General features: G+C 39.5%; 1 protein-coding gene across 1 annotated transcript in view; it reads right to left on the reverse strand.

The window, feature by feature from the left end:
* The window catches only part of LOC126471165 (CLIP-associating protein 1-A-like), a 247,583-nt gene that overhangs the window by 215,917 nt on the left and 18,213 nt on the right, over positions 1-13,453 (reverse strand). Inside the window, 2 exon segments of the mRNA XM_050099268.1 lie at positions 3,384-3,460; positions 3,713-3,889. Coding sequence (XP_049955225.1) covers positions 3,384-3,460; positions 3,713-3,889 — 254 coding nt within the window.

Here is a 13,453-nt window from a genome sequence, read left to right on the forward strand (position 1 = left end):
ACATCGTGTAGCCTAAAAGAAAATTTTTAGTTTTATTATAGATGTGGAATATGCTACAAATTGGTTGTATGAAAGGTAAATGAAGAAGCACAGTATTTTGAGCCGTCACCTTCACTGGGGTTACTGCTTAAAACACCCAAAACAACATGTGAAAGACAAGACCAGTGTGGGCATGTGTTTTCACCTGACTTACACACCAATGGATTGTTTCTCATTGTCTATGCCAGAGAATAAAAATAAAAAACAACAGATTAATCAATACAGTGGGCCAATAATAGTCAAGGAAGATAACACAAGTTGAGAGTGAACAGTGTATGGGGTAAAGTGGATTATGACAAAAATTGAGATTATTTACTCATTTTTCATGGTAACTAATTCACATGTACCTTGTGAAAAAGCCAACAATAAGTAACTACTGGTCAAAACATCTGCACTGCATAATCCCTTTCCTGCAATGATGATAAGCTATGTTAGTTCAAAGCAATTTTGCTGAACTTGCAGCTCAATAACAATGACAAATTATTTCTCATAATCATTTTAAAATTTGCTCATTTTTTGTCATTTGAATTCTTATGTCATCCTCTTCATTTACTCCCTATGGATATTTGACAGTTAATGAAAGTATGTGTGGTTTAAAATGACATACTGATTTTTCAATGTAAATGACTAGCACACAACAGAGAAGTACAGCATAAAAAATGCTTAGTGCTTGTGATCTTTTGACTGGGTATGTACTTACAATGGAGGCATCCGCAGGGAAAAGGGCAGAGTAGCCAGCTGTATGGCACTTTTTAATACATTATTATAGTAGTACCATGACAGACACTAAGTAACATAAATGTACTGCTATTATATTTCACCTGCTGTATTTGATTATCTATGTGCATATAAGATAAAAGCAGTAGGCACTTGCATGACTAACAGGAAAGATCTTCCACAATTTACAGTTGTCAAGCTCAGACTCTAAAAAGGACCATTTCTGAGAGAAGGGAGTATCTCCTCTGCCTGGAATGAAAGGACACAAGTGATGTTCTGATATTCTCAAAATGCCACCTTGCTTCAACAACAGAAGTAAATGTGTGCTCACAAGGATACTTAGTGACATAAAGAAGCAGACAATGTTTTGAACATAAAATTCACACAGTGGATCCAATCACATCTAATGATTGTTTTCTATCCTTTAAAGAGCAATCAATCCAAATGGTGGAAGAATTCTCCTTTCAGTTATTTGTTGGGTATCATTCAGAGCATATAAGAGGACAAGAAAACAGGCACTAAGTCACTGGCAGACTTTTGCCAAGAAAATACCACATAGCAGGAACAAACTGCATCTGACACTTCTGTAAAATATGTGTCAGCATCATTAAGAGCCAGGCGGAGGAGTGTATCGAAAAGAAATGTTTTGTTCTGTGTATGTACAAACGTTTTGTTCTGTGTATGTACAAATGTTTCAAAAATTTCACATTGAGAAAAATTTAATGCAGTTGGTACAAGTTTTCTTTCTGAATAAAGTCTTAATAGTAAAATGAGTCTTAAGTCTGCTATCTATAAAATATTACAATAATATCCCCAGGAGTAACGAGACCATTTCTGAACGTTTCACCTGACACTTTGTACAAAAATATAGCATTCACTACTACAGAACTATGATTTTTGAAAAATTTGCTTACAATCAGCTGCCCAGCTACCTTTGTCCAGGGTGCTTGAGAAGTTAATAATATCACTTTTGAGGTAGTTCAACATTCGGTGTCAAAATGCTGGACTTTTGTCCCTCTTACCACCAGCCTCCTCCAGAGCAGGTGTGCTCCAAGCAAAATATTAATGTGAATTTCTGCAGTCCCTGCTTCTGCTAAGATAGTAATTTGGAAAGTGCAATAATGCCTTGGTGAAATGTCAGTATGTAGTCTGAGCACCTGGATGTGATTGAGAAGGGTCACATCATGAGCCTGCACAAAGCTGGTTAGTCCCTTAGGTGTTGGAGTAGGAAATGAGATAAGGCGCCCCCCCTCCCCCCCATTCATAGTGAGTGAATGATTGTGTGTGTGTGTGTGTGTGTGTGTGTGTGTGTGTGTGTGTGTGTGTGTGTGTGTGTGAGAGAGAGCCACAACACCAAGAGATGACATGACAGGGGATTGTGCTAAGTATTACACTGTTCACACTACTCTCCACACTGACTCTTCCAAACTATCAACCATCTCAGAATACACTGGAATGGTGCTGTTACATAATCATGCACAGATACACATTGGCAACATGATGTATTCACCAATAAATTATACACCTAGGCAACATTGACTAGCAAATCCTTATAATATAGTACCCATGTTAACACCAAACAACACCATTTATTGTCGTTCCTCACATCACTTTTAAGAGCTGGTTTTATAACATGGTGTGCAACTGCCTACAGTGCGTGTACCCATACTATTTTTAATACCTCAGCTAGACACCAAAATGGGCACAGAAGAGGTTGGAAGGGCACCAAGAACTCCAGCGCGCAACAAAATCACTGGTGCTCACAGAGTGGTGTATTAAAGAGCCACATACTAAGCAGCACTGCCAGTACTGTGCTTCAACTTCTACTTGGTATTGCTTGGCAATGTTTAAGGTTAGCTTGACAATGAACTTCAACAATGGATGTGGTCAGCTTGGTTCTACCCTTAACATCAATGAACAAGAATTTTGGTTTACCAACAAATTCCTGTTTTCAATTAGCATTATTCTGCAACCAGTCAAGGGCTGTTCTTGTATAATTACAAAATAAAGTGTGGACCACCACAGAGGCAAATGTATTTATTTCAAGTTCCCATGCCACAACTGGGAATGCTACAACTAATCAAGAGACTGTCCAAGAACTTTAATTACCGCTCTATGCCTTGCAGCACCAGTTATCTTTCCCCATAAGAGTATTAGGGGTATGGACAAATCATTTGATATCTTGGAAATATGTAAGAATATTCAAACAATTCATGATAGATTAACACAGTATGCCTTGAGACCCAACAAGCTATTTGCAAAGTAGGAGTTAATAAAATGGTTCAAATGGCTCTGAGCGCTATGGGACTTAACATCTGAGGTCATCAGTCCCCCAGACTTGGAACTACTTAAACCTAACGAACCAAAGGACATCACACACATCCATGCCTGAAGCAGGATTTGAACCTGCGACCGTTGCAGCAGCGCGGTTCCACACTGAAGCGCCTAGAACTGCTCGGCCACAGCGGCCGGCGTTAGGAGTTAATACATCTACTTAAAACAAGACCAATTCACTGCACCAAAAACAACAGACTATTCTCTCCCCCTCCACCACCAACCCAGGAAGAGTTTAAATTCTGGAAAAAGTAAGTGTGAGACATACTTAAAATTAAGTATTATAATCTTACCTTCTGCTCCACACGCTGAGGCAAGCAATCCACCTTCATTTTTTATTTCGTCAAACTTCGAAAAAAGGACTGCAATCCTAAAAAAACATACACGTAGTAGTGTTAATAGATAAACAACAATTCTGCAGGTATTTTTTAACTACATCAAAAAAACTCAAATTGATGTGATTCACAATAATAATACATTCATTGACTACAACACAATTTGAACCTTTTCCGAAATATAATTTACTATCCTGGACTTCACACGTACAGAATATTCAACGTCTAATCAGCTGTATTTAGGAATTGAAAACAATGTACACATAGTCAACAGAATAAAAACTTACTTAGTATCTTTGGCACTGCAGCGACGTTGGATATCTTGTCGAAATTTTTCCCCTACATGTCGATATATTTCAGTCAATGCATTAAAAGCTGCATCTCTCACAGATGGAAGTGGATCATGCAGAAGTTTCAAAATGCTTGGAACATGTTTTGACAAGCCAAGGTTTGAAGGTCCATGCCTTGGAAACAAGAAGCAACAATCACCCAGAAGAATCATATATTGTACAACATATTTATTTCACACAACTGTAAATAACCTCCACTTCAACATAAATTCTTCAAAAATGGAAATTAGTTACACTTTGCAGTTAAGATGGCTAACTGTAATTTGGATATTGGAAATTAAAAAATTACATACATGGATGTGATTTTCTATTAACATTCAGCATCTGAAAACAATCAAATTCAGTTTACATCAGTTGTTGCCAGCACCTATAATTAGTTGCTTCACTCACAGCTTGGTATCATCCGTGAAATTTGTTAACTGATTTCATCTACCTGTAGGTTTCACACATTTCTGTCCAGTTTATGAACAAGTTTAAATTTTGAGAAATCACTTGCTAGATTGCAAATTGCATCAACATTTTGATCTTCTTAATCTACATAATTTCTATTCTGAAGAAAATAACAATTGCAGTCACCACAAATGAAGCAAGTCCCAATCGACCATAGATATCAAGTTTTTAGTATCCATTGGCATGGATAGTGAACAGTTTTGCCTCTACGATTTTGCAGTGCCAGTGTTATTTCGATGATGATGCACTGCAACGACGACAGCCGTTACTAAACACATCAGATGAATTCATAATTGTGAATAATGACCACCATCAGCTGTAGAATGGAATTATGACAATGAAAATTTGTGCAGGACTGTCCTCGAACCCGGATTTCCCGCTTATCATGAGTGGTCATCTTACAATTTGGCTATCCATACATTACTCACAGCCAGACTCAAACTTCCACATGTCATCAACCATGCGCCTACGATCTGCACTGGCACATCCAGGTTGAGTCTGGTTGTGAGTCGTGTATGGATAGCCAAATGGTAAGGCGACTGCTCGCAATAAGTGGGAAATCTGGGTTCGAGTCCTGGTCCTGCACAAATTATCATAGTTATCATTCCATTCTACATACGATTGGGGTCAATATTCACAACTGCGAATTCATCTGATAAGTTTTGCTCTAGTTTTAGTTCCAACAGCAAGTCTAACCTGTTACACCAAATGTGGTGTCTTCTTTCCTTCCATATTATATCCTACACATTAGAAATGTCAGTGTCAATTAATCCAGTTGACACTACAGCCCACAACCATGACAAATGGTCATTAAATCAAACATTCACTTCATAGGGAAATTGCTGATTACGATTTTATACACCAGACGGATGAATTCCTTCACATGATACAGCTATTACGCAAAGTGATTATTTCAGTCTTGTATTGGCATAATAATACATTTTTGGTCCCAATAAATCAAATTATTGCAATAAGATTCTGCTACAAGTTATAAATGAATCACTGCAATGGACTGATTGATGTGAAACTCATATTTGGTAGTAAAGTTTCAAATAACTGTAACTTAATGGAAAGAAACTTTGCACTGATGCAATTTTTCCAAAAAAAATCTGCGCATTAGACTAAAGAAACTGCTTCAATTTTTTTTCTGACAGCTGCTTAATAGCTGAAACTTTCCCTAGACAAATAGTTTAGTCTTCACAAAGGAAGTAGCTACTCAGGTGCACATGGAGGTTTTTTAGGCTAGGCAGAAGGTCGAGGTTCTCTGATTAACACTCACGAGACGACTCGGATAGCTAAATCAGACTGTGTTCAGAGTGAAGACAGTTCCACTATCAAAATTTTATTAGTGAATTCTCAAAGCATTTGTAACAAAGCTTCCAAATTTACTACCCTCCAGGAAACTACTCACGCTCAAATTATTCTCGGCACTGAGAGATGACTGAAACCCCAAGTATGAATCTCTGAGATAGTTAGTGATTCATGGAACGTATATCAAAAAGATAGATTAGATGCTACAGGAGGGGGTGTGTTCATTGCAATTGACTAGAACATTGTTTCAGCGTGGCATTGAAGTTCCGTGGTCGTATATAACAAGGCTAGGTGAAATCAAGTTAATTTTTGGATGATTTTGCAGGCCATCCAATTCCACTGTGATGGTTTTAGAGTCAATGGCAGAAAGTCTATGACCAGTAGTGAGGAAATACATACAAGTAATACTAGTTGGAGGCGACTTTAACCTACCAAGTATAGAGTAGGATGTCTATGGATTGATTACAGGGGGTACAGACAGACAGGCCTGTGAAGTTCTTTTGAACATGTTTTCTGAAAACATATCTTGAGCAGCTTTTTCAAGAGCCCACATGCAATGGAAATATTTTTGGATCTTGTAGCTACAAACAGGCCTATCCTAATTGACAGTACAGAAGCAGGGAATAGTGAAAACGTCATTATGGAGACTTGGGTTACTAAAGTTAATAGCTCCATAAAGAAGACTACAACAGTATCTTTGCTAGAAAGAGCAGATAGACAGTTGTTAGCATCCTACTTAGACAATGAATTGACATAATTTTGTTCCAGTACGATGGACGTAGAGAAATTATGGGCGAAGTTTAAACGGATCGAAAAGCATACTCTGAAGAAGTATGTGCTGAGTAAGTGGACGAAAAAGACTGACCACAGTTTAACAATGAAATTCAAAAAATGCTGAGGAAGCAAATGCTGTTGCACTCTCGGTTCACAATAAAATGCACAAATGACAAGAGGCAAAAGTTGAAAGAAATTCATGTGCCTATAAAAAGATTTATGCGTGAAGCTTACAGCAACTACACCATCACACCTTAGCAATAGATCCTGCGAGAACTCAAGAAAATTCTGGCCCAATGTAAAATTGCTAAGTGGGTCTAAGGCTTCTATCGAGTCACTCGTTGGCCAGTTTGGTGTGATGGTAGATGATAGTAAAAGTAAAGCCAAATTTTGAATTTCTCATTTAAGAATTTGTTCACATAGGAGAATCGTACAAACATACCATTGTTTGACGAACATAGAGAGTCCCATATGGAGGACAAAGAAACCAGCATCACTCGTGTATAGAAACACATGAGAATTGAAAGCAAATAAGTCGCTAGGGCTTGGGATCCCAATTTTGGTGTTACAAAGAGTACCCTAAAGCAATGGCCCCTTACCTAGCTTCCATTTCTCGTGAATCTCTCACCCAGCGCTAAGTCCCAAGCGACTGATAAGAAGTGCAAGTGACTTCTGTGTACAAGAACGGTAAAAGAACAGACCTGCAAAATTACGGATCATTATCCCCAACTTTGGTTTGCTGCAGACTCCCTGAACATATTCTCAGTTTGAATATAGGGAAAAGTTTCTGTCCACACATCAGCACGGTTTAAAAAAACATCGCTCATACGAAATTCAGCTTGCCCTTTTCTCACATGAGATCCAGTGAACCATGGATGAAGGGCAACAGGCAGACCTCATATTCCTAGATTTCTGGAAAGCATTTGACACGGTGCCACAATGCCGACAGTTACCAACAGTACAAGCATATGGAATACGTTCCCAGGTATGTGAGTGGATCAATGACTTCTTGAGTAACAGAACCCAGTATGTTATCCTCATTTGGTGAGTGTTCATCAGAGATGGGTATTGTCAGAAGTGCCCCGGAAAGTGTTATTTTCTATATACATAAATGATCATATGGACAGGGTAAGCAGCAGTTTGTGGCTGTTTGCTGACAATGCTGTGGTGTATGGGAAGGTGGTGTCATTGAGAGACAATAGCAGGATACAAGATGACTTACACAAAATTTGTAGCTGGTGTGATGAATGGTAGGTAGCTCTAAATGTAGAAAAAGTATGAAAAACAAACCCATAACGTTCAAATACAGTATTAGTAGCGTGCTGCTCGACACAGTCATGTACATTAAATATCTATGTGTAACGTTGCAAAGCAGTATGAAATGGAGTGAACATGTAAGGACTGCATTAGGGAAGGCAAATGGTCGACTTCGGTTTGTCGGGAGAATTTTACGATAGTGTGGTTCACCTGTAAAGAAGACAGCATACACGGCACTAGTGTGACCCACTCTTTAGTACTATTTTGAGTGTTTGGGGTCCAGGGCAGGTCAGATTAAAGGAAGTCATCAAAGCAACTCAGAGGTGGGTTGCTAGATTTGTTACCAGGATGTTAGAACAACAAGCATGTGTTAACAGAGATCCTTCAGGAACTGAAACAGAAATCCTTGGAGGAAGTAGACATTCTTTTCAAGTAACGCTATAGAAAAAATTTAGAAAACTGGCATTTGAAGCTGACAGGAGAGCAATTCTATTGCCACAAATGTATATTTCACCTAAAGACCATGAAGATAAGATTAGAATGATTGGGGCTCATATGAAGGCATACAAACAGTCATTTTGCTCTCGCTCTATTTGCGAATGAAGCAGAAAAAGAAAATAACTAGAAGTGGTACAGGGTACCCTCTGTGATGCACCTTATGGTGGTTTGCAGAGTATATATGTAGGTGTAGATGATATAGATACAGAACTCTTCCCATTAAGGGAATGCGGTAATTACGGAACATCTAATGCCTCATGTATGTATAGATAACTTAAAGAGTCAAACTGTAATATACTTGAAAACCATTTGAAGCCTGCAATCAGATCGAAATGTCACAGTTTGTAGCGTATTTGTGTACTGTTGTTACAGCAACACAGGGACATTCACATTCTAATGAACAATGCAAGCAACTAGTGGTCTCGTTTCAAATATCTACTACATTCTGTACATTAACCTGATCAAGCTTCAAGTAGCAAGTGTAGGTGTGATATCTCAAAGGAAGAAATAGGTGTCACACATTTGATGATGATGTGTAAGAGCTAGTACATATGAGATTATGGAATGCCTGAAGCTTCCTTTTCCCACATCATGCGGACAACCAACACAACGAAAAAAAAAACTGGCACATTTGCACTCATTTCAATGCATACTATCTCAAAAGGCATGCATGTTCCACAAATAATAAAAATGATTACATTAATTTCTACATTGCCTCCGCAGCCGAATGATTAAGGCTGCCGCCTTCAGTGCTTAAGGGCCTGTGTTCAATTCCCGGCACCACCTGAGATTTCAATTCTCTCTCTCTCTCTCTCTCTCTCTCTCTCTCTCTCTCTTTCCCCTCCAGGGGCAGAGACATCTGGAATGGGGTCCACTCATGAGGATGAGGATGAGGATGAGGATGAGGAGGAGGAGGAGGAGGAGGAGAAGATGAGTGTTTAACGTCCCGTCAACAATGAGGTCATTAGACATGGAGCACAAGCTCGGATTAGGGAAGGATGGGGAAGGAGAGCGGCTGTGCCATTTTCAAGGAATCATCCCAGCATTTTCCTCAACCAATTTAGGAAAATCACACTGCCCGGTCACAGATTTGTACTGTCATCCTCACGAATTCAAATCCAGTGTTCAGTGCGCTAACCACTGCGCTACCCTACTCAGTGGGTCCACTCAGCAGCATAAAGACAAATGAGGAGCTGCTTGGATAAAGTATCAGCATCATCAGGATTCAGCTACTGGCAATAACAGCTGGAAGAATTGGCAACAGTGTGGTCACATGTCCAGCAATTATATATTGTTCCTCCTCCTAACATGGAGCAGCAGTCAGAACAGACTCTAGGACTAATCCCTTTGTGGCGTTCACATTTATTAATCACTAACTCTGATTCTTATGAAGCAAGTCGTGTACAGCTGCTTACAACTCAATAGTCCAGCATGCATCTTCATGTTTTCCTTGCACATTTACTGACACGCAAGATTTTGGTAAGCAGCCATAGGAACTCATTTCTTACAATAATACTTCAGAATGCCTTTCATCCATCTTCAGCGTAAGCCAACAAGTCAGCTCACTCAGAAGTTGGCCAGAAGATTTAAAGGCAAAATATCAGTGAAAGAAATGTAATTACTGTAGCAGCAGGGTCAAAATCCAATGCATCAATCATCCAGTACTATTCCTTGCTTCTTCTCGTTGTCTCATAAAATAGTTTATGATATAACCTAGATCTTTGGAGCATAATTTTCTGCCAAGGCAGAATTTTCCTGCTCTGTTGGGAAAAGCTCCCTGGCTAGAATTATTTTCATTATTTGGATCTCAATGAGATAACCTTGGGTAACTGAACTATGTTGTTATATTTTAACCACATCTGCCAAATGTACAAGGGTTGTTCAATAAGTAATGCCCCACATTTTCTTTCTTTTCTCAGAACATATTAATTGTTAAGAGTCAGAATTTGGTGACAATATACATCAACATGCCTTGTCCATGTCCTATTTCTCTACGTTGTCTCCATCACGTTCTATGGCCGTATGCCAACTTTGGGGAAGAGCATGTATCCCCTGATGGTAAAAGCTCTTGTCCTATAAGCATAGCCATGTTTTCACTGCACGACTTCTTCAAAGTACGATCCCTGTAAAGAATATTTAAGCAGCCCAAAGAGATGGTAGTCCGAGGATGCCATGTCCGGACTGTAGTGTGGATGAGGCAATGAGGTCCAACCCAATTTGGCAATGTGTTCCCAGGTTCTCAGACTTGTGTGTGGCCGTGCATTATTGTGTTGGAGCAAGATTTCGGCTGGATTCTTGTCGAATCGAACATGTCATAAACTGTTCTTGACTTTATTCAGAGTCTTCACATATGCCTCTGAATTCATGGTTGACCCTCTTGGCATCACATCCACAAGAATGACGCCATCACAATCCCAGAAGACTGTCGCCATGACTTTTCCGGTAGAGGCTGTTGTCTTGAATTTCTTCTTTTGTGGTGAATGAGGATGATGCCACTCCATGGGCTGTCTTTCTGCTTCTGACACACAGTGGTGCATCCAGCTTTCGTCCCCTGTAATGATCCGTGGCAGAAAGGCTTCTCCATTGGTCTCAAAACGCTCCAACAATTCAAATGAAATGACCGTTCTTTGAATTTTGTGGCCCACTGTTAGCATTCATGGAACCCATTGTGAGCACCTCTTTGAATATCCAAGTCTCAATCATTGCAGACGCACTTCCAATCTTGACCGACAAATGTAGAGCCAACTGTCGAGTTGTGATGCACCTGTCAGCACGAATGATGACATACAGACATGCTAAATCATCTGCATGATTCAGCATGTCTGGAGCAGTGGCTGTTACAGGACGCCCAGAGCGTGGCTTATCATGGAGCTCTGTTTCTGCATTTCCTAACGCTGTAACTTTCTTTACCCATTGTCTAACTGTACTCCTTTCAACTACACCACCACCATACACTGCACACATACGTTTATGGATGTTCATCACAGTTTCTTTTTCTGCACACAAGAATTCAATAACAGCACACAGCTTGTAATGTGAGTTGTATGTAGATGGCATTTTGACACTGTACTATGGCTCTGCCATCTGCCGGAATGGTTTGAAACTTCACCAGCAGATAGAACAAACATCAGATGTGGAGCACCAACAAGGATATTTGTCTATGTACCGTATTTACTTGAATCTAAGCTGCACTTTTTTTCCAGTTTTCCCAATTTAAAAAACCGCCTGCAACTTAGAATCGAGTACAAATTAAGCAAAAGTTCTGAAAAAGGTTGGTAGGTGCCACCACAACAAACTTCTGCTGTCGAATATATTTAGCGCTACACAGGCATGCTTTGCGGGCACAAAGATAAATACTGGTGCCAAAACCTTTGCCTCTGCCTCAGGAAATAAATTAAAAAAAGGTATAAGATGAGCTTTTTTTCTCCGTCCCGAGTTTCGACCACTGCATTTTCGTACATTATCCCATCAAGTAAATAGAAATTCCTTATTGTTCATCTTCGAATGGTCCGCCCCCGGTAGCTCCGCTCAGGGACTGGGTGTTGTGTTGTCCAAATCATCATCATCCTCATCATCTCATCCCCATCGATGCGCAAGTCACCAAACTGGCGTCAAAAGACTTGCACCAGGCGAACTGTCTAAAATCTTCGAATGTAGCAGCCTTTCAAATATTTCTTTTGCAGAAGAAAGTTCTAATCGTGCTGCAGGTCTGCGACTGATGAGAGCAACATCAGGCGATGGCAGCACGAAAGCATTTAGTGGGCCAATGTGCGGCCAATATAATGCACTAGAAGTGATTTTAAATGAATTTGAGGAACAGTGTCAGAAATTCCTGTCTGTGAATGCCGAAATTTTAAAAATTAAGGCACATGAAATTGTCAGAGAGCAAAAAACAAAATTTTAAGGCAGGTCGCAGCTGGATTGATCTGTTTATGAAGCGCTGGGGTTTTTCACTTCGGAGGCAAACTTCAGTCGCACAGAAGCTGCTGAAAAATTATGAAGAAAAACTTTTGGAATTTCAGCACTTCGTAATTAGGCGGCACACAGAAAAGCAATACCTTCTTGGCCAGATAATAACTGTTGACCAAACTTCCACATATTTTGACATGCCGTCCAATTATACGGTTGATGCCAAAGGAAAGAAAGACATAAGTGTTCTTACATCAAGGGGTGAAAAAACAGCAGACGTCCGTCATGCTAGCTTGCACAGCAGATGGACATAAATTACCCCCATTCATAGTTATCAAGCAAAAGACTTTCCGAAATCAGAAGTGTTTCCAAAAACTGTAATTGTACGAGCAAACGAAACTGGGTGGTTTTCGGAGAACATGGTACTGGAATGGATTAGGCACGTGTGGAATCATCTTCCTGGTGCAATGCTTGGTCTACGCAGTCTGTTGATATTAGATGTGTACGCAGGCCATACAACACCTGCAGTAAAACGAAAATTAGAGGAAAGCAAAACGGACTTGGCAGTAATTCCAGGCAGGATGACGTCAATTCTGGAACAACTTGACCCCTGTCTGAATAAACCATTTAAGGACAAGCTTAAATGCATGTACACAGACTGGCTTTTAAAAAGCGATAGACAACTGACACCAACAGGACGTGTAAAACGCGCAAGTTTGTCGCAAGTGTTCCAATGGATTTATGATGCATGGAAGTGTGTACCAAATCAGACTGTGCAACAAGCATTTAAAAAATGTTCGATATCCAATGCACTAGATGGTATAGAGCACTAGATGGTATAGAGGACGATGCTCTGTATGAAGAAATGAGCAACAAAGTATTGAGAGAGTGCTTCAGAGTCATGACTGTTATTTTAAACATTTTGTATAAGATGTATTACAAACATAATAAAATTTTCTTTTAAATTTCAGCGTTTAGTTTCTAAGTTATTTTCATTCTTATTTTATAAGTGTTGCTACTCTGCATTGCACACGATAGAAAAGCGTGGAGAGCTGCATCAAACCAGTCTGTGAACTGAAGACAACAATAACACACACTGCATTTGAAGTCATCACTGAAAATGTACTATGGAAATCCGACTGGCAAGACTGTTTGGGATGTATGTAAATATGGTCAACTCTACGTTCTGAATTTTTTCTTACCTGTGACAAGAGATGGTTAATAATAGGAACTTTTATGAATCGTGAATCACATGCAGTATTCTCTTCACCATAAGAATAATATGAATGTAAACATTATGACTTGTATTCCTTCGTGTTTGCTGCTATCTCATTTAAATCCTGTCTGTCTAATAAACTACGAAACTAGAGTGAGACAACAGCAAACGCGGAAGGATATACATATCATGTCATGTTTATATTCATATTATTCTTATGCTGAATAGTGATACAGTCGGAAATGAAGCATGGCAACTTACTA

This window comes from Schistocerca serialis, chromosome 3 (genome assembly GCF_023864345.2).
Source record: "Schistocerca serialis cubense isolate TAMUIC-IGC-003099 chromosome 3, iqSchSeri2.2, whole genome shotgun sequence".
NCBI lineage: Eukaryota > Metazoa > Arthropoda > Insecta > Orthoptera > Acrididae > Schistocerca > Schistocerca serialis.